Genomic DNA, 20,125 nt, shown 5'->3' on the forward strand with positions numbered 1-20,125 from the left:
TGTCAGTATACATCAGGGAAATTTCAAATTTTCATTTGGCGGAGGGTCTGAATTTTTTTTTGGTTAAAAAGTCTCTCCAATTTCTTTTTTTTTATTCCTCTTCTTTGTTTCTTTTTCAATTGCGCACCATGTGGCAAGAAGCAAAATCTAATGAAAAAAGGGTATACTTACTAGGAACGATTTATTTAGAAATAATAATTGTATAAATATTATGTTGTTTTTTTTATATAGATCAAAGAAGTAATGGCAGATCATAAGAAACGTGCTGAACGCCGTCGTGCCTATTACAATTCTAAAGTAAGTATAAATATCTTGTTTGTGGACAATCGTTTTCGAAACTGTATAGGTATACTCAACTCTCTCTCTCTCTCTTTTTTTTTTTTTTTTTTTTCTCTTTCATAAGCTTGGTGATCCTCGTCAACTACTACGTATCATTGGTTCAACTATCAAACTTTATCCCAACGGTGAACAGTACTATTACCACGAAAATACAAACAATCTGTAATTTACTTTCTTATAAATTCATCAATGATAATATCCTTCAGTCTCATTCCGTTTTGTTGCCATTGTCTATTATAGAATGCCTTGGCAAGGTGATACAACAGTCAAGATTGATAGGTAAGCCAATAATGAACAGGGAAATGGAGAAACAATTTACAAAACTACTTTCTTTATTGTGCATAGATTTGACGGACGCTCACTTTTGGACTCTACTCCACAAAACAATATCGACAATACAGCAACACTGGACGACGAAGATTTTAGCGACAGAGAAGAACTGAATTTTGAACGATATCGTGATCTTGTAGAAACCGACCGACTTCATCGTAAATTTGAAAATAAAAATCAGTTTGCTTCTCTTTTTTTTTCGATTACTCAATCAATTCATCTTTCTCCTAATCGACCGATATGACTATAGAAACTGAAAAGGAAAGGTTAGAATTAGTAGATGAAGAGTGGACCAAGTTACTGGATAGACACAAGGCTCTTCTAGCAATGATCAATCCGACGTATGTATACTATCGAGAAAAAAAAAATAGATAGAACACTAATCCTTTTTTTTCTTTCTTGGATGATGTAGAAAAAAGAAATCAAATGCTATTGGATTTGACTATGGCACTTCAACAACATCAACTATAGATTATTCTACAAAAGATCAAGAATCAGATCTATTGAATGATATCCTTTTACATAGATTTATTTATATGCATCATCTCATTTTATTTGATTTATCCTTAACTCTTTATTTTTTTTTCTCTCCTTACAGACCGACATTTTGAAATATGTGAATGACTTGACAGAAAAGGATCGTGACATTTTGAATGATATGGGAAGGAAGTATGGAATACGGAACTATGTCCGATTACTTCGTGTGGCCAAACGAGACCGTGATGAAGAACTTAATCAGCTCAAAGCTAAACAGACGGTAAGTTAGATAAGACAGAAAGAACCGAATGTTATTGTCGATGTTTGATATTTCTTTCTTTTTATGATGTTTTATATAGAACGGAAACAATAAATCTGAAGGTGGGAAATCAAGAAGAAAGAAACGAAGAAGACGCGCTAGGCGGGATCAAGAAACTGGAGAATCGACTCGTAGACAAAGACGAAGCAGTCCATCCTATGGTGAAGGTTATTCTGACGAAGACAGCGACAGTGATGCTACTGATGATGATGATTATGGTTCTTCTGCTGATGACAATTCTGATTTTGTTATTGAATTTGGTTCCAATTCTGGTTCAGATGGTCATCAACACAGAAATGAGGATGGGTTATCGTAAGTAAATATATTAACACTACGTAGATATAAAGGAATGCTCATTGTTCTATATTCTAGTAAAAGTAGACGCAATACCACTCCAACAATCACATCAAGAAACTCTTCCAGTAATAGTGCACCTCCAGTACAAGGAATGGAAAAGAAGTTGACACCTATGGAAAAACTCAAAATGAAAATGCGAGCAGGATTGGAAAAGACAAGTAAAGTTAACAAATACTATGATCAGCTGGGAAATGATTAAATTTACTCATAATTTGTTATTTATGTTTAGTTCAATCGGATGCAAATGCGAAACTTCAAAAGGAACAGGAACGTCAATTGGAAGGAATACAACAACATATGGACGATTTTGACACGGCTAAAGGAATAGCCCCGATTATCTCATCAATGAACGTCACTGGTAGCAATACTGATGAAAAACATACATCCACTCGTACGCGGTATCGATCACCCTCTTCATCTCGTTCTCCATCACCAACGAAAAGGTCATCATCATTATCATCAACAAGTAAACAATCTAGAACTTCATCAAACACAACAAAAAGATATCATCATTCCCCAGTTCGACGCGATAGATCAGATAGAAGAGTGGATGATGATCGATCGCCTTCACGCCATCGTTCGCCATCACCAACAAAAGATCGGCACCATTATCGTCATGATGCCAGGTCTCGTTCTTCTAGATACTCAAACGAAAGCAGTCGATATAGAAGTAGTAGACGCCATAGGGCTTATAGTAGATCAAGGTCAAGGTCAAGGTCCAGATCTCCTTCGCCATCAAGCCGTCATCGTCATCGATCATCATCATCGTCAAGTAACCGGAAAGCCGACAAAAACAGATCGTCGTATTACAAGAAATATTGAATTGAATACATTGTTGTGATATGGTTTAGATGATAGTATTGAATTTTATGTACCGTGAAATAAAGTTTTCTTTTTTTTTTTTTTTTTTACTTCTGTCAATTGGGTTGCCTTATTTTGATCCCCGATTTTTAACTTTTTGGAAGTCGCGCGTCGGTTTTTGTTACCCCTCTCTTTCTCTTCTTTTTTTTTTTCTTTTTTCTTTGACCATATCATAAATCCACCTATCTTCATGTTAAGTGTAGAGAAGCAGAAACGTCCCATTAATCCAAGTTCTGACGATAGCGACAACAGTAATTCAGATACTGACCTTAGCAACAACAATAGTTCTTTTACCACCAAATCACCAAGAAAGAAACGACATATCGAAGACACTCCTTCTGACGATAGCAGTGATAATGACGACGAAAACGATAACTCGGATACAAAACAATCAATAGGAAGAGAAAATAATGATTCAAGAACAACAACAACATCAACAGTATCTTCAGCATCAACGCGACACGGATCTATAGCGGAAAACGACACAACATCTTTGAAATTATCGCGACAGTCCTCTTCTGTAAAGTCGCCACAAGCCGACAATGCCATACAAAGCAATCAAGTTCATAGTGATGATCTTACAATATCAAATGAAAATAGGATAGATGGCGATGATACGACAAAAGATCAACAACAACAGCAAAGAACACAAGAAGTAAAAAAACCAAGACTTGTCATTACAAAAATGGTTCTCAACAACTTCAAGTCATATGCTGGTCGGCAGGTGATTGGGCCTTTTCACAAGGTAATGGAAAGATAAGAACGATATTCCTCAAACAAAATATACTTACGATCAATTTTTTTTTTATTCTCGCATATATATTAGTCATTTAGTGCAGGTAGGTCCAGCAACTTTTCCCATTTCAAATCATAAGTTATATTGATTCCATTTTTTTTTTTTTTTGTACGCTTCCTTTTTTATTCTTTATTATCATAGTCGTAGGTCCAAATGGGTCAGGAAAATCCAATGTCATTGATGCCCTTCTATTTGTATTTGGATACAGAGCTAACAAAATGCGACAAGGCAAACTCTCAGAACTAATTCACAACTCTACCAAGTACCCCAATCTTGACTCATGCTCTGTAGAAGTTCATTTCCAAGAAATCATTGATGGTGATAAACCTGGCAAGTTCGATTCTGTACCAAATTCTCGTCTGGTGGTATCTCGTCAAGCGTCTAGGAACAATAGCAGTAAATACTATATCAATCAAAGGTCAAGCAACTATGCCGAGGTCACTACGCTATTACGTGGGAGAGGGATTGATTTGGATCACAAACGATTTTTGATCTTACAAGGTGAAGTGGAATCGATTGCATTGATGAAGGCTAAAGCAAAGGACGAACATGATGATGGTTTACTGGAATATTTGGAAGATATTATTGGAACTTCAAAGTACAAGGAATCCATTATGCAAGCTGGTGTCAGATTAGAAGAATTCAATGTTATACGTGCTGAAAAACTCAACCGTGTCAAGCTTGTGGCAAGAGAAAAGGAAAATCTCGAGGTAAAACCAAGACTTTGAACAAAAATAATAATAATAATAATAGTAAAGCATGCATAGTTTTTTTAACATTTTATTTTTTATCTATAGGACAAGAAACTGGAAGCTGAAAATTACTTGGAAAATGAAAATGAATTATCAAAACGAAAAAATGAACTCTATCAAGTATACCGTTACGAAGCGCAGGTCAATATGGAAGTCGCTGGAAAGGCTGTTGTAAGTTGAATTTTGATGAATCGGGATATATATGAATGAAAACATCTTTTTTGATCATATCATTGGATCTATTCATGTTATTACTGGATTTAGGATGAACTGAAAGAAAAACTCAAAGAAGATGAATCACAAAATGCACAAATTGAGCAAGAAATCACTGCTAGCAAACGTTTATATGAAGAAAAAGTCAAAGAATTCAAAGTAAGTAAAAGATTAGATAGTAATCTTATATCTAACGGACGACCTTATATTTTTCTAGGTTTTGGAAACTGAACATTCCCAAGTGGTGGCAAGACATGCTAAAATCGAAAAGGACGAAGTGGAACTGCGAGCTAAAAAGGATCACTTACAAAAACGACAAGAAAAAGGCAAAGCATCTATTGAATCGGTAATATAAGGAAGGGGAAAAGAAGTGAATATGTTCTAATTTATTGAATGGATATTTATGTTTTTCCTCTTTAGGATCGTACTGCTTTGACCAATGCAAAAGAGAATATCAAGAAAAACACTGAAGAAATTGAAAAAAGAAAGAAAGATCTCAAGGCTCTGGAAAAGCAACAAAAGGAAGAGGATCAGAAATTGGATGAGATTAACCGCGAGTTACAAGGAAAAACGGAAGGTTTTATGGCACAAATTGAAGAACATCAAAAGCAGCTGGCTCCTTGGACTGAAAAGATCAATGAAAAGAAGAAAGATATTGATGTGAATAAATCAGAAAGCGATATTTTGGCAAATCGAATCTCTTCTGGTGCTAAAGCGGTGGAAGAAGCTGAAAAACAACTAGCGAAACTGATAGCTACCAAGAAAAAGAAGGTAAAAAAAAAAAAGAAAAAAATCAAAATGATTCAGATTCTCATTATTGTTTATTCATCTATTTCTTAGTCTCAAGAACTTGAATTGCTCCCCAATGAAATCAAGGAACTTTGTGCTGATATTGATGAAATAACTAAAAAAGTCAAGGTAAGAACAATAGCAATTACCTGCAAAACTAAGATAAATGACATTCTAATATAATTGTTTTTATTTATATATATATATTTTTAATTAGGATGCTGATGAAAAAGAAGCTTTGTACAGAAAAGATGTTGCTATTGCTCGACAAAAGGCTGAAGAAGCAAAGGCATCCATGCAGCAATCACAGTCCAGGGGCAAGGTATTAGACAGCTTATTGAGAATGCGTGATTCTGGCCGTATTAAAGGGATCTATGTAAGTGATAAAAGAAAAAGAATTCACCCTCCTGAATCTATTTTTTTTAATTGACTGATTTACCTCATTTCTTTAGGATCGACTGGGTAACTTGGGTGTCATTGATGACAAGTATGATGTGGCGATCTCTACTGCCTGTCCTGCTCTTGACAACATTGTGGTAGAAACAGTGGAAGCTGGTCAAGCGTGTATCGAATATCTTCGTAAGAATAATCTTGGTCGTGGTGTATTTACAGTATTGGAAAAACTACAACGTCAAGATATGCGTCCTATTGATACTCCAGAAGATGTTCCAAGATTATTCGACCTGGTGACATCTCGTGATGAGAAGTTTGCTCCTGCTTTTTATAGTGTTCTCCGTGATACCCTTGTAGCCAATGATTTGCGACAAGCGAACCGTATTGCATTTGGTAAAAGACGATGGCGCGTAGTTACCTTGGATGGCAAGTTGATCGAAAAATCTGGTGCGATGACAGGTGGTGGCAATCGTCAACTTCGTGGTGCCATGAGTTCACAATTCAAGAATGATGATGTGAATCCTGAACTAGTGGCTTCTCTGGAAAAGGAACGTAATGATTTGGAAATGGAATATCGTAATATTCAAGAAGAAAAGCGTGCCCTGGATTTGGTACTTCGAACAAAAAAGTCAACTCTGCCAAAGAAAGAAGTGACACTGGAAAAGTTACAAATGGATGCTCGAAGTCTGGATACACAATTGCAAGATGATACCAAGAGACTAGAGGAACTCAAGTAAGTTTGATCTAATAACATAACGCATATTCCAATAGAGATGAATGGATTGATCCAACCTCTTTCCTTTTTTTTTTTTTTTTTTTTTAAACAGAGCGCAAAGTCAACCAAGTCCACAAGATGTACAACGATTGGAGGAAATCAATCAAACCATTGAACGCTTGACTGGAGAAATGGAAGAACTCAAGGCAAAGACAACATCTATTCAAGAAACAATCGAATCCTTACATGAAGAAATCTTAGATGTTGGTGGTATGGATTTACGACTTCAAAAAATTGTGGTGGATGATGTTCGCAAGCGCATCGATGGTCATAACGATAAACTCACCAAATGTGCTGTACTTAAAGCAAAAGCCGAAAAAGATGTTCTCAAGTTGGAAGACAACATCAAGAAAACCGAAACCGAAATTGAAAAGATGATGGAAGGACTTGCTGATTTGGATCGTCAACTGATAGCAAGTACAACAACTGCTGCTGAAATTTTGGATGAAGCTGACCGAGTGAAAAAGGTAAATAGATTGTTTAGGATGATGATGAATCAGTAGTAATTTTTCTTTCTTTAGGTCAAAGAAGAGAAGAAAGAATCCATGGACGCAATGAAGAAGGAATTGGATGAAAAGACAGAAAAGATCAACGAATTCAGACGGGCAAGGGTAAGAAATAGATGGGAATCATATTAGTCAACTATCTTCTTTGTTTTTTTTTTATCATCGAAGTTCACCTATTTTTTTTTAAAAAAAAAAAAAAACTATTTGCTTTTATAGATGGAAATCAGTAATCAACTTGACGACTATCAACGAACCTATAATGATAATAAAAAGAAAGCGGAACATTGGTCTGATCAACAGTCAAAACTGACCATGCATAGGCTATGGTAAGAAGAAAAAGAAAAGAAAAATGAATGATTCAACATCTAAACATACTTTCTCTCAAATAGGAATGACGAGAATGATCACACCACTCTACCTATATACGACGTGGAAAAAATCAAGGCATTTCAAAGTGATAAACAGGCCATCAAGGGGGAGATTGCTGAAATCGAAGGTAAGTGTTCGCCAATATCAATCAATGTATCATGTTTACTAATCACTGCTTTTAAAATTTGTTTGAAACTAGCTTTTGTCCAAAGTGCCAAACCGAATTTGTCAGTTCTCGAAGAATATCGCCGGCGTGATGAAGAATATAAGGAACGTGCGACTGATTTGGAAAGTATTACAATGAAACGGGATCAAGTCAAAAATGAAGTAGATACTTTACGAAAGCGACGTCTGGATGAATTTATGCATGGATTTAATATCATTTCTCAAAAACTCAAGGAAATGTATCAGGTAATAAGGAAAAGACACGGCTGTTTATTTATTTTTTCTCATATTGGAAATACCTTTTTTCTTTTTCTTTTCCTTTTTCCTTTTCTTTTTTTTTTTTTCCTTTTTTTTTTTTTTGATGTAGATGATTACTCTGGGTGGCAACGCTGAACTGGAATTAGTCGATAGTTTGGATCCTTTCTCTGAAGGTATTGTGTTTAGTGTGATGCCTCCAAAGAAAAGCTGGAAAAACATCTCCAATTTGTCTGGTGGGGAAAAAACTCTTAGTTCCTTGGCTCTTGTGTTTGCCCTACATCACTTCAAACCTACGCCTCTCTATGTAATGGACGAAATCGATGCCGCTTTGGATTTCAGGAACGTGTCTATTGTCGCCAACTATATTGCCGAACGAACAAAGGATGCCCAGTTTGTTATCATCAGTCTACGCAATAATATGTTTGAACTGGCCGACCGTCTAGTGGGCATATATAAAACCAACAACTGTACTAAAAGCATCGCCATCAATCCTTCTATGATCGCTACTCTCTCAGCATTAACCAACGATGATAACAAACAACAACAGCAACAACAACAACAGCAGCAGCAGAAAGAGCAACGATGATGATAGGCTATATTGTTAGTATAATGATATTTAAAATAATAAAGGTACGTTGGTTGGTTCTTTTTTTTTTATTATTATTGTGTTATTTTGGTTAATATATGGAGTTGTATCGAGGCCTTGATTAAGTGTATATACCCTTTTTTTTTTATTACTATTATTATTGTTCATTTTGAAAAGTTCTTTATTATAGCTATTATCTAGATCATCTTGTGATACTTTTACTAGCCACATTTGTTAGAAGTTTAAACAATTCTTCTCCTGCAGATACTTGTGCACTTTTCATAATCTCATCAAATTTACTTTTATCAGTGATCATGTTGTATGTAACATCTAGCCCAATAGATAAAAATGGGCCAACCACAGGGATGAAAGACATACCTAAACTTGCTATGTGTTTCAGACCTTCAACCAATAGATCTTTAGGAGTTGTATCGATATTTTGCAAATTAGTTCCTTGTTCACAATTGATGACTTCAGCTATCTGATTAGTCCCTTCATAGATGGCAGTCTCCTTCACTACTTCCCTTGATGATTTTTGTATCTTCATACAGTTTATAAAATGCTGCTTTGCACCTCTTCTTTCGAATGGAATAAGTCCCGTGATGAAGAAGCAGTGTGTATCTATCACCAAATCATAATCGGTATGGATCATCCCGTGGTCTGGGAAGAAAAAAATTGTATTCTCGTTACCGAAATCTCTTTTAGATAGATGTTTTTTGAAATCATCCGTGATCCGTAGCTGAACACCTTGAGACCATCCGCTTCTTTGACCAGTCTTTAGATAGTGGAGGCGAATCATCTTAATACCTTTCCACATACTGATACCAATATATCGAGTCGCTTTGTTGGTTAAAGAGATTCCTTGGACGACTGGGTAATTACCAGAACCCAGCAATTGCCCACCGTGGTAACGGGAATAGAGTAGGTCGAGATCAGGTATGTTATGTGCGTTGTTTGCTTTGTTATCGGGTATGATGTCAGCTGTTGTAGTATTGGCGCGGGCGTTGTACTCGTCTACCTTCAAGTGCCAGATACATTTTCCCCATTTATCGCCCTTAAGCTTGCCTCTCTGAGAAGAATCTGGTATTTTACACGAGCATGGAGTCCGATAGAATGCGGTTGAACGTTCTCGGTAACAGTGACCAGCATTATATTCAACATAGAGCATAGCGTTAGGTGTTGCATAGCACTTTGGCAAATAATCAACTATGCCTCCAAGAACGGTATCGCCTGAACACATTCCAATCGTAAAAAGCAAAGCAAATAAAATGCTCTTCATATTATATCTGGAGCCTACACAGGGAAAAGGACGGAGAGTACTGAATGATTTGGAAACCATGATGATGATTGTTTATGTGATAAAAAAAAAAAAAAAAAGACATGTCTGCCATTCCTCTTTTTATAGGAATGAATCCAGCTTGAGGATGATCATTTGGTAAAGACTTTTTTTTTTCTGTATAGGGGATGATATAGTAACTAGGAAACAGTGATGCGAGGATGATCATTTGGTAAAGATCCTTTTTTTTTTCTGTATAGGGGATGATACAGTAACTAGGAAACAGTGATGCATCAAGGAACCAAAGGAATCTATTTCCTCTCCTCCTTTTCTGGCCTGCGCTTTCCTTAAATTTTAGAAAATATAATAATTTTGCATGATGCATACGATGAAAATAGTGGTAAAACCTATGATGATGATGATGATGATGATGAGAGGAAATAAACTAAGAATAATCTACATACTTTTTTTTTTTTGCTATCATGCGTTATTCAGAAAAAGAAAAAAGAAAGAACCACAACTATGGTTCCTTACTCCTCATCGATACCACATATCATCTTTTTATGATGGCGTAATGAGAAGCATCTTTTCCCTTGCATAATTTAACACGATTAACATTCCCTTGTAGAATAAGAAAAAACGAAGAAGAAGATCTTGTAATTAACTATGCACAAAGATGCCAATAAAAGGAGATGGCAAAATGATGTCAATTATTACCCCTTCCACCCAGTCGATTCAAGCTGGAAAACTTATCTAAGCTATTTTCAATCATTATCACCTTCATCACATCATCCAAGGCTCTGCCAAATGCTCTCTAATCATTTCCACACTTTTACGCGCAAAGGGAGGTTTGATCGATTTTTAGCAAAATTGCATAACAATTCGTTATAGTTCTTTTTCAGGACTAAAAAAGAGTCTATCTAAGCGGAGGAACCTGAAAAGTTCGTCTGTGAAAAACCCAATTTCTTTTTTTTTTTTTTCATTCCGTACCTTTCTTTCCTTTCCTCATCACTTTTTTTTTTTCCTGATCTAGATTGATTGGAATCTTACTCACCTCTCCCTTGGACGATTACTTGACAATCTTACCAATGGTCTCCTTACCATTTTGCAAAGGTAATCCCGACCAAAAAAAAAAAAAAAAAAAAAAAAAAAAAAAGGGCAGCAGGAAGCGTTGAAATGAATGGTAGTGCTAATCGATTTTTATGATTCTTTATTCTTGTCTAGATGCCCTTGCACATCTGTTGTAATGGTCTATTGCTTCTGTCTCTGCTTCCAGTAAGTCATCCTTGTTACTTTTTATTTTTCTGAATAATTTAACTTGACTAACATCTTTTTTTTTTCTTTGTCTTTTTGATAAAGGCAACTTCTCATGTCTTCTCTTTCTATGGAGTATTCCCGTGCTCTCATTGTCTTATCCGCCTTCTACCTCTTCTTTTTTTACTTTTATTCGTTATTATATATATTTACGTGAATGTAAGCAGGCGCTTATACAACCGGATCTTATGGATGGATACGTAGCAGAGTCAATTGGATGAACGTACAATAAGGTCAACGAAATGGTTTGGCAACAGGATTCGACTGGACAAGAAAAGAAAGCCAATTGTGCAAAGGTGTTTTCTTTTTTTTTTGGGGGGGGGCTTCTCTCTCCATTTAATTCTTATCGCGACGATTTTCTTATGGGTTGTTAGTGTTAGCTTTGTTGGTGTTTATATTATTTGTAGTTTATTCTCTCTTTATATCCTTATTTAATAAAGCTATATTCATGTTGTCTTACTTCCACTATCATCATATTATCATGATCTCAATATTCCTAATAGTCGTCATTATCATCATCATTCCGTCATCCATCAGTTATCGCAAGGAATTGTCAACCATCATCATCATCGAATATCTACTAAAACGATAACTTGATAAAGAGTACTCATTTTTTTTTTTTTTTATAGGTGACGATGTACAGAAAGTAAAATATTTTGGAAGCCTGTATCTTCCCTTACCGAATAACAGGAAGTACTGCATCCTCTCTTTTATATAAGTTATGTATTCTTTGATCTATATCGACCTTTATTAGTTATAAGTTTTCACTATAAACGGAAAACATCTCTGCGACAAAACCATGTGTTTATTTATATATCAAAGTCATTTATTACTTTCAAAAGGCTCATAATGCCAGAGAGAATCCTTTTTTTTTTTATTTTGGGATCGGGTGATATATAAACAATTTTAAGATGGCTCACACATAATGAGAACCAGGTGGACAAGAAGGATACAGATCAATCCTGTAACAAAGACCTCTCGAACCCTTAGCACAACATTTCTGATTCGCTTTGCAATCACTCTTTTGTGAACATTGACTGTAAGTACGGCAATAACACAATCCTGTGTTTCTTACGTTGTCGATAACACCACTGCCACAACATTGACCATTGATTGGCTTTTGCTTACAGTCACCACAATTGATCCCAGGTCTTTCAGGGACACATTTCCCACCGACACATTGCTGAAAGTTACAATCGTACCTATTATTACAATGACATGTACAAATACCGCTTGCATTCATTATTCCCTTGCCACAACAACGCCCATTGATGGCTTTTTGTTCACATCCGCCACATTTTACATTTGTATCACAGACACCATTGACACAAAAGCCCGCCACAGATGAAGAGTACCCACGGGAACTTACAATATTAGTGCACTTTTGTCCTTCGGTACATGGTGGCCATGCAACACTAGTAGGCTGGCACAAGACACTAACGCAGGCAAAAAAAAGACAGAGTAATAGATGCATTGGAGACATGAAGTCTACGTTCGATAGAAAAAAAAAAAAAAGAAAGCAAATTGAAAGGTCCATTTCTCTGCATTTTTATAGAAAAGAGAAAAGAAGAGCTTTGGGATGATCACTTGATAGAGGACACCTCCCCTTTTTCTTGTGCGATAGGAGATCATACATTAAACAGAAACCACTTTGAAGGAAGCCTATGCCTTTTCCAACATTTCTTAACGTGCGATGATTGAAATATTTGCATGATTCATACAATGCTGATGATGACGATCCGATCACGACCATAATAATGATAAAGGACGCTGATAGGAGCATAGATATCCTCATCTCTGTCGTTTTGGATAATGTTTTTTTTTTTAAAAAAAAAAAAAAAAAAAAAAGAAAGAAAGAAAGAAAGAAAGGGAGTGGTAGGGTTTACATAGCCAATGAACAGTGAGGTTTTTCCATGGCTGCATTGCTTTTACATGACATGATGCCGAAAAGACAATATCTTTAACTCCGTGTGATCTTGAGCAAATGGTATGCATTGTAAAACTAGGACGAACAGCAAAAAAAAAAAAAAAAAAAAAAAAAAAAAAAAAAAGGAACGTGAAGCATCTGTACTTCATTTACCATGACGATGAAAACAAACGGATGAAAGAAATGGTCATCTAGATGCCCTAGTTCATTTACTTTTAGACTCCATCATAGTATCCCAAAGATTTACCGGTTCCAGTAGGCTAGTCCATTCAAACTGAGGAGTTTGAACTCTTTAGCTATAAAAACCACAAGAATCCTTTTTTTTTGTCCTTTTTCTTTTCATACCTCATTATTTTTTGCTCTACCTTGATTGGAACCTCATTCATCTTCTTCTTTTTCTTCGAACAGTTCCATGGCTTGTCACCAATATCTTCTTCCATCGTCATTCTGGTGTGTAGTCAACGCGTGAAAGGTAATGTACAAGAGAAAACAGAAAGTATTGATTGGAACTGTACTAATCACCTTTTATGATTGTTTATTCTTGTCAAAATCCTTTGGAGTTGATTGTGGAACGGAATGGTGTTCTATGGCTTCTGTCTCTGCTATCTGTAAGTTATCCTTTTTCTTAATTTTCCTGCATAGTTTAACTAGACTAACATTTAATTTACTTTGTCTTTTTGATATAGGCCGTTTCTTATTCCTTTTTTTTTTTTCTTTTTTACATGCCTATCTTCCTTTAAGTGACCCTTTCTTTATTATTACTTGACCTTGGTCTGTTTTTATTAGGCACATTTTTTATCTGGATAGAATACAACTAGGTGCTGACACAACTTGATCACATGGATGGATACGTGGCAGGATGAATTGGACGACTGTAATACAATAGGAGCAACTAGTTGGGTATATACGTGAAGGAATATGGGACTGGATCAGCAGAATACTAGACAATCAACAAAATAGGGTCGCAACAAAATTCGACTTGAGAAGAAAACAACGTCAATTATGCAAAGATCTTTTTTGATGGATCCTTCTCTCGTTTTTTTTTTTTTTTTTTTTATGGTGATTCTCTTATGGATAGCTAGCGTTGATGTCAGCAATGTTTACATTAGATGTAGTATATTATATCTTTATTTTCTTCTCTAATAAACTTATACTCATGTTGTCCAATACTGTCATCATTGTGTTATTGTCATTATCATGATATTAATACTCCCTAATAGCCATCATCGTCATCAAATGCTCTACTACGATGATCGCTTAGCGAAGGATAATGCCACTTTTGTCTTTTTCTGTATGTGAATTTCATGTGCTCCTTTACCGGATGACTGGAGCCACTGCGTCCTTTCTTTTTTATAAAATATGTAATCTTTGTATAGCTTTATTGTAGAGCCTAGAAGAGTTCTTGTTATGAACTTCTCTGCGACAAAATCATTTATTTCTTTCATATATGACAAATAAAACCATTTATTGCTATTAAAGTCTATTAATACTAAAGGAAATAGTTTGATTTCATTGGAGAATTGGATGATATATAAACAATTTTAAGATGGCTCACACATTATGAGAACCAGGTGGACAATCAGGATACTCATACTCATCAATCCTGTGACAAAGCCCTATCGAACCCTTAGCACAACACTTCTCGTTTGCTTTGCAGTCACTCTTTTGTGCACATTGACTAGAGGTACCGCAATAACACAATCCTGTGTTTCTTGCGCTGTCGATAACACCACTGCCACAACATTGACCGTTGATTGGTTTTCTCTGACAGCCGCCACAATTGACCCCAGGTTTTTCAGGGACGCATTTCCCACCGACACATTGCTGAAAATAACAATCGTATCTATGATTACAATGACATGTACAAATACCGCTTGCATTCATTTTTCCGTTGCCACAACAACGCCCATTGATGACTTTTTGTTCACATCCGCCACATTTTGTGTTTGTATCGCATATACCGTTTACGCACAAGCCCTCCACAGATGAAGAGAACCCAACGGAATATATCATCTTAGTGCATTTTTGTCCTTCGGTACATGCTGGCCGTGCAACAATAGGAAGCTGGCACAAGACACTAACGTAGGCAAAGAAAAGACAGAGTAATAGATGAATTGGAGACATGAAGTCTATGTTCGATGAAAAAAAAAAAAAAAAGAAATGCAAATTGAAAGGTCCATTTCTCTGCATTTTTATAGAAAAAAAAAAAGAAGAGCTTTGGGATGATCACTTGATAGAAGACACGTCCCCTTTTTCTTGTCTGATAGGAGATCATGCGTTAAACAGAAACCACTTGGAAGAAGCCTATGTCTTCCCCACCATCTCCTAAATATGATGATCGAACTGTTTGCATGATTCCTACCATACTGACAGTGATGATGATCCAATTACGACCATAATGATGATAAGAGTGATGTGAGCATAGATAACCTCGTCTTCCATCGTTTTGATTTTTTTTAAAAAAAAAAAAAAAAAAAAAAAAAGGAAGAAGAAAGGGAGTGATAGGTTTACATAACCAATGAGCATTGATATTTTTCTATGACTGCATTACTTTTACATGACATGATGCAGAAAAGACAATGTCTTTACCTCCGTCTGATCTTGGTGATATACATTATAGAACGAGGAGGGACAGTAAAAAAAAAAAAAAAAAAAAAAAAAAGGTAGAGCATCTGTACTTCATTTACCATGACGACGAAAACAGATGGGTGAAACAAATGGCCATCTAGACGCCCTAGTTCATTTATTTTTAGACTCCATCATAGTATCCCAAAGATTTATCGATTCCTACAGACAGCGTAGTAAGCTAGTCCATTCAAACTGAGGAGTTTGAACTCTTTAGCTATAAAAACCACAAGAATCTTTTTCTTTTTTGTTGTCTTTTTTCTTTTCATACCTCATTATTTTTTTGCTCTACCTTGATTGGAACCTCATTCATCTTCTTCTTTTCCTTCGAACAGTTCCATGGCTTGTCACCATTGTCTTCTTCCATTCGTCGTTCTGGTGTGTAGTCAACGCGTGAAAGGTAATGTACAAGAGAAAACAGAAAGTATTGATTGGAACTGTATTAATCGCCTTTTATGATTGTTTATTCTTGTCAAGGCCCTTTGGAGTTGATTGTGAAATGGAATGGTGTTCTATGGCTTCTGTCTCTGCTATCTGTAAGTCATCCTTTTTCTTAATTTTCTTGCATAGTTTAACTAGACTAACATTTAATTTACTTTGTCTTTTTGATATAGGCCCTTTCTTATTCCTTTTTTTTCCTTCTTTTATATGCCTATCTTCCTTTAAGTGACTCTCTCTTTATTATTACTGGACCTTGGTCTGTTTTTATTAGGCACATTTTTTATCCGGATAGAATACACCTAGGTGTCGACACAACTTGATCACATGGATGGGTACGTGGCAGGATCGATTGGATGAACATACAAGAGGATCAACTAGGTAGTTATGTCGTTGGGTCAATTGACAGAATGCAAGGCTGGATCAAGAGAATAGTACAGGATCAGCAATATGGATTTGCAGCAGGATTCGATTGGAAGAGAAGAGACTCAATTGTGCAAACGTCTTTTTTTTTTCTGGTGGGCTTCTCTTTCCGTTTGATTCTTATCGCGACGATTCTCTTATCACCGTTTATATTACTTGTAGATAATTATTCTTTAATAAAGCTACGATCATGTTGTCCTACCGCTGTTATCATTGTCTTAGTGTCATTTATCATGATCTCCACATTCTTAATAGTAATCAAACCATCACCATCATCGAATATCTACTATGATGGCCATTTGGCAAAGCATGTTCGTCCTATTTTTTTTTTGTAGGTGGTGCTATTGAGAAAATAAAATACTTTGGAGATTTATATCTTCCATTACCGGATGACTGGAGCCACTGCATCCTTTCTTTTTTATAAAATATGTATTCTTTGTATAGCTTTATTGTAGAGCCTAGAAGTCCTTATTATGATCTTCTTCCAACTTCTCTGCGTCAAAATCATTTGTTTCTTTCACATATGACAAATAAAACCATTTATTGCCATTAAAGGCTTATAATACTAAAGGAGATAGTTTGTTTTAATTAGAGAATTGGATGATATATAAACAATTTTAAGATGGCTCACACATAATGAGAACCAGGTGGACAAGAAAGATACTGATCAATCCTGTAACAACTGCCTTTCGAACCCCTAGCACAACACATCTCATTCGCTTTGCAATCATTCTTTTGTGAACATTGACTGTAAGTACGGCAATAACACAATCCTGTTTTTCTTACGCTATCGATAACACCACTGCCACAACATTGACCATTGATTGGCTTTTGCTTACAGTCACCACAATTGATCCCAGGTCTTTCAGGGACACATTTCCCACCGACACATTGCTGAAAATTACAATCGTATCTATTATTACAATGACATGTACAAATACCACTTGCATTCATTATTCCGTTGCCACAACAACGCCCATTGATGGCTTTTTGTTCACATCCGCCACATTTTACGTTTGTGTCACAGACACCATTCACACAAAAGCCCTCCACAGATGAAGAGAGCACACCGGAATCTACAATATTAGTGCACTTTTGTCCTTCGGTACATGGTGGCCATGCAACACTAGCAGGCTGGCACAAGACACTAACGCAGGCAAAAAAAAGACAGAGTAATAGATGCATTGGAGACATGAAGTCTACGTTCGATAAAAAAAAAAAAAAAAAAAAAAGAAAGCAAATTGAAAGGTCCATTTCTCTGCATTTTTATAGAAAAGAGAAAAGAAGAGCTTTGGGATGATCACTTGATAGAGGACACCTCCCCTTTTTCTTGTGCGATAGGAGATCATACATTAAACAGAAACCACTTTGAAGGAACCCTATGTCTTTTCCAACATTTCTTAACGTGCGATGATTGAAATATTTGCATGATTCATACAATGCTGATGATGATGATCCGATCACGACCATAATAATGACAAGGGACACTGATAGGAGCATAGATAATCTCATCTCTGTCGTTTTGGATAATGTTTTTTTTTAAAAAAAAAAAGGAAGGGAGTGGTAGGTTTACATAGTCAATGAGGAGTGAGGTTTTTCCATGGCTGCATTGCTTTTACATGACATGATGCCGAAAAGACAATATCTTTAACTCCGAGTGACCTTGAGCAAATGGTATGCATTATAAAACGAGGACGGACAGCAAAAAAAAAAAATAAAAAAAAAAAAAAAAAAAAAGGTAGAGCATCTGTACTTCATTTACCATGACGACGAAAACAAATGGGTGAAAGAAATAGATGCCCTAGTTCATTTACTTTTAGACTCCATCATATTATCCCAAAGATTTAACCGATTCCTACAGCGTAGTAGGCTAGTCCATTCAAACTGAGGAGTTTGAACTCTTTAGCTATAAAGCCATGGAGTCCTTGTTTCCTTTTCTTCTTCCTTTTCTTTTTATTCCTCATTACTTTTTTAATCTATCTTGATTGGAGCCCTCATTCACCTCATTCTTTCCCTTCAGAAAAGTTGCGTAGCTTGTTGCCATTGCCCTCTTCTATTGTCATACTGGCGTGTAGTTAACGCATAAAAGGTAATGAATGCCAAGAGAAAACAGAAAGTGATGAATTGAACAGTACTAACCGGTTTTATGATTTTTTTTTATCCTTGTCGAGAACCCCTTGAAGGTCGATTGTGAAAAGCTGGTGCCCTATGGTTTCTTTCTCTGCTTTCAGTAAGTCACCCTTTTCCTTCTCTATTTTTCTGCATAGTTTGACTTGACTAACATTTATTTTTCTTCGTCTTTTGGTATAGACCGCTTCTTATTTCTTTTTTTTTCCCTCTCTCTCATTATCTTATTTGCCTTCTTCCTCTTCCTTTTTTTCTTATATGCCTGTTTTCCTTTAGATCATTCTCCTTTGATTGTTACTTGACTTTTTTTTTTCTTTTTTTAATAGGCACATTTTTTATCGGAATACAGTACAACTAGGTGTCGACACAACTGGATCGCATGGATGGATACGTAACAGGATCAATTGGATGAATATACAATAGGAGAAACTAGCTGGATATACAACTGAAGGACTGCAGGACTGGATCAATAGAATAGTACAGGATCAGCAAAATGGGTTTGCAACAGGTTTCGACTCGACAGGAAAAGAAGGTCAGTTGTGCAAATATCTTTTTTTGGTGGACCTCTCTCTCTCTTTTGTCTTGTTTTTTACGATGATTATTCTCTTATGGATAGTTAGGGTTGATCTTAGAGAGATATAGTATATTCACTCTTTACATTCTTCTTTAATAAAGTGATAGTCATATTTTCCTCCTCTATCATCATTATTGTTGTTATTATGATCTCAATATTCTTTAATAATCATCGTCAGTCATCATTATAGGAATATCATCAATCAACCATCAACCTTTATCAATATTTACTAAACACCATCACCACCAAATCTCATCTACATTACAACATAAATAACGTCAACAGACTTTGGATTTTGAAAACCTCCAGCAATACGCCAGAATGTTTATTTTTTAATAATATCGAGATAGGAAGGGGAAAACTTTGGAAGTAAAAGAATAATAATAGTCTGACACCAACAAAAAAAAAATGTGGGGAACGAATAACAAAGAAAGAGTATAAGCTTCCAAACAGTAATTGATGTCTTGTATCCATAGTCAAACTTAAAGGCCAGCAACGCCTAAGCCGCCGCTACCGCCGGATTCTCCACCAAGGACGCCTTCAGTGACACCATTCACAGCACCGGTCACAGTATCGACAACACCTCCTCTAGCATGAATACCAGCTCCCTTGTCGGCTTTACCATCAGCACCGTTTGTCTTGCCAGCGGATTCATTAGTACCCTTCGTATCAGTGCTACCGGCTTCAGGAGTAGTAGCGTCGGTGTCTTTAGCTTTGGCCAAGGCAGTAGAAGCAACACAGGCAAGGACAGCAAGAGTAATGAAAGCTTTGGAGACCATGATGATGATTTGTTTTTGTTTGATGAAAGTAAAATAAAAAAAAAACAGAATCATTTTTCTGCTTTTTTATAGAAAAAAAAGGTGAGTGGTCACCTTTGCCACGATCATTTAGTATAGATACTCTCCTTTTTTTTTTTATGTAAGATAGGAGGTGATGTGCTAAACAGAAAAAGTTAGAACAAAAACTGAGGCAGCCTATACTTCTCCTCTCACTTCTCCATTATTTCATAACGTATGATTATAGAGATAGTGTCATATTCATATGATGATAGAGGATGATGATAGATGTTGATGATGATGACGATGGTGACGGATAATAGTGGATGACTGATAGATAAAGATGGACAACATTGGATG

General features: G+C 36.0%; 9 protein-coding genes across 9 annotated transcripts; 5 read left to right on the top strand and 4 right to left on the bottom strand.

Moving 5' to 3' along the window:
• Positions 1 to 113: 113 nt before the first annotated feature.
• BX664DRAFT_337292 (alternative splicing regulator-domain-containing protein) lies at positions 114 to 2,732 on the top strand. The gene is made up of 11 exons (XM_051546204.1): positions 114 to 161; positions 232 to 297; positions 404 to 501; positions 580 to 618; positions 685 to 827; positions 920 to 1,010; positions 1,082 to 1,179; positions 1,266 to 1,426; positions 1,506 to 1,777; positions 1,838 to 1,980; positions 2,052 to 2,732. Exons 1-11 carry the CDS (start codon positions 129 to 131, stop codon positions 2,642 to 2,644), a joined length of 1,737 nt encoding a protein of 578 aa, XP_051397990.1. The 5' UTR covers positions 114 to 128; the 3' UTR covers positions 2,645 to 2,732.
• Positions 2,733 to 3,368: 636 nt separating this feature from the next.
• BX664DRAFT_266296 (RecF/RecN/SMC) lies at positions 3,369 to 8,285 on the top strand (the record flags this gene model as incomplete). The annotated part of the gene is made up of 14 exons (XM_051540899.1): positions 3,369 to 3,399; positions 3,621 to 4,189; positions 4,277 to 4,402; positions 4,496 to 4,603; positions 4,662 to 4,790; positions 4,865 to 5,161; positions 5,451 to 5,609; positions 5,686 to 6,359; positions 6,454 to 6,868; positions 6,923 to 7,012; positions 7,124 to 7,233; positions 7,297 to 7,403; positions 7,476 to 7,687; positions 7,809 to 8,285. The coding sequence occupies 14 exons, from the start codon at positions 3,369 to 3,371 to the stop codon at positions 8,283 to 8,285; spliced, it is 3,504 nt and encodes a 1,167-aa protein (XP_051397991.1).
• A 202-nt stretch (positions 8,286 to 8,487) lies between these two features.
• BX664DRAFT_351371 (uncharacterized protein) lies at positions 8,488 to 9,624 on the bottom strand (the record flags this gene model as incomplete). The annotated part of the gene is made up of 2 exons (XM_051547655.1): positions 8,488 to 8,906; positions 8,976 to 9,624. The coding sequence occupies 2 exons, from the start codon at positions 9,622 to 9,624 to the stop codon at positions 8,488 to 8,490; spliced, it is 1,068 nt and encodes a 355-aa protein (XP_051397992.1).
• Positions 9,625 to 10,496: 872 nt separating this feature from the next.
• BX664DRAFT_337296 (uncharacterized protein) lies at positions 10,497 to 11,346 on the top strand. Its single transcript, XM_051546205.1, has 3 exons — positions 10,497 to 10,674; positions 10,786 to 10,836; positions 10,921 to 11,346. Exons 2-3 carry the CDS (start codon positions 10,786 to 10,788, stop codon positions 11,077 to 11,079), a joined length of 210 nt encoding a protein of 69 aa, XP_051397993.1. The 5' UTR covers positions 10,497 to 10,674; the 3' UTR covers positions 11,080 to 11,346.
• A 435-nt stretch (positions 11,347 to 11,781) lies between these two features.
• BX664DRAFT_316126 (uncharacterized protein) lies at positions 11,782 to 13,248 on the bottom strand (the record flags this gene model as incomplete). The annotated part of the gene is made up of 6 exons (XM_051542710.1): positions 11,782 to 11,937; positions 12,004 to 12,077; positions 12,106 to 12,363; positions 12,762 to 12,877; positions 13,050 to 13,118; positions 13,148 to 13,248. The coding sequence occupies 6 exons, from the start codon at positions 13,246 to 13,248 to the stop codon at positions 11,782 to 11,784; spliced, it is 774 nt and encodes a 257-aa protein (XP_051397994.1).
• A 1,036-nt stretch (positions 13,249 to 14,284) lies between these two features.
• On the bottom strand, positions 14,285 to 14,926 carry BX664DRAFT_337297 (uncharacterized protein; the record flags this gene model as incomplete). Its single annotated transcript, XM_051546206.1, has 1 exon — positions 14,285 to 14,926. The coding sequence occupies one exon, from the start codon at positions 14,924 to 14,926 to the stop codon at positions 14,354 to 14,356; it is 573 nt and encodes a 190-aa protein (XP_051397995.1). The 3' UTR covers positions 14,285 to 14,353.
• A 780-nt stretch (positions 14,927 to 15,706) lies between these two features.
• Positions 15,707 to 16,562, top strand: BX664DRAFT_337298 (uncharacterized protein). Its single transcript, XM_051546207.1, has 3 exons — positions 15,707 to 15,827; positions 15,905 to 15,963; positions 16,042 to 16,562. Exons 1-3 carry the CDS (start codon positions 15,767 to 15,769, stop codon positions 16,186 to 16,188), a joined length of 267 nt encoding a protein of 88 aa, XP_051397996.1. The 5' UTR covers positions 15,707 to 15,766; the 3' UTR covers positions 16,189 to 16,562.
• On the top strand, positions 15,839 to 16,687 carry BX664DRAFT_168841 (uncharacterized protein). The gene is made up of 2 exons (XM_051539974.1): positions 15,839 to 15,963; positions 16,042 to 16,687. The coding sequence occupies exon 2, from the start codon at positions 16,222 to 16,224 to the stop codon at positions 16,621 to 16,623; it is 402 nt and encodes a 133-aa protein (XP_051397997.1). The 5' UTR covers positions 15,839 to 15,963; positions 16,042 to 16,221; the 3' UTR covers positions 16,624 to 16,687.
• A 59-nt stretch (positions 16,688 to 16,746) lies between these two features.
• Positions 16,747 to 17,482, bottom strand: BX664DRAFT_375074 (uncharacterized protein; the record flags this gene model as incomplete). The annotated part of the gene is made up of 4 exons (XM_051548708.1): positions 16,747 to 16,844; positions 16,920 to 17,020; positions 17,075 to 17,201; positions 17,230 to 17,482. The coding sequence occupies 4 exons, from the start codon at positions 17,480 to 17,482 to the stop codon at positions 16,747 to 16,749; spliced, it is 579 nt and encodes a 192-aa protein (XP_051397998.1).
• Positions 17,483 to 20,125: the final 2,643 nt, after the last annotated feature.

This window comes from Halteromyces radiatus, assembly GCF_025201355.1.
Source record: "Halteromyces radiatus strain CBS 162.75 chromosome Unknown BX664scaffold_6, whole genome shotgun sequence".
NCBI lineage: Eukaryota > Fungi > Mucoromycota > Mucoromycetes > Mucorales > Cunninghamellaceae > Halteromyces > Halteromyces radiatus.

Excerpts from the sequence above, each read along its gene's own strand:
- BX664DRAFT_337292 (XM_051546204.1), top strand. The coding sequence starts at position 129 with ATGTGGCAAGAAGCAAAATCTAATGAAAAAAGG. Across the intron at positions 502-579 it reads CACGAAAATACAAACAATCT|AATGCCTTGGCAAGGTGATA; the intron begins GTAATTTACTTT and ends TGTCTATTATAG. Across the intron at positions 828-919 it reads AGAAACCGACCGACTTCATC|AAACTGAAAAGGAAAGGTTA; the intron begins GTAAATTTGAAA and ends ATATGACTATAG.
- BX664DRAFT_168841 (XM_051539974.1), top strand. The coding sequence starts at position 16,222 with ATGAACATACAAGAGGATCAACTAGGTAGTTATGTCGTTGGGTCAATT.
- BX664DRAFT_337298 (XM_051546207.1), top strand. The coding sequence starts at position 15,767 with ATGGCTTGTCACCATTGTCTTCTTCCATTCGTCGTTCTGGTGTGTAGT. Across the intron at positions 15,828-15,904 it reads GTGTAGTCAACGCGTGAAAG|GCCCTTTGGAGTTGATTGTG; the intron begins GTAATGTACAAG and ends ATTCTTGTCAAG. Across the intron at positions 15,964-16,041 it reads GGCTTCTGTCTCTGCTATCT|GCCCTTTCTTATTCCTTTTT; the intron begins GTAAGTCATCCT and ends TTTTTGATATAG.
- BX664DRAFT_337296 (XM_051546205.1), top strand. The coding sequence starts at position 10,786 with ATGCCCTTGCACATCTGTTGTAATGGTCTATTGCTTCTGTCTCTGCTT. Across the intron at positions 10,837-10,920 it reads TGCTTCTGTCTCTGCTTCCA|GCAACTTCTCATGTCTTCTC; the intron begins GTAAGTCATCCT and ends TTTTTGATAAAG.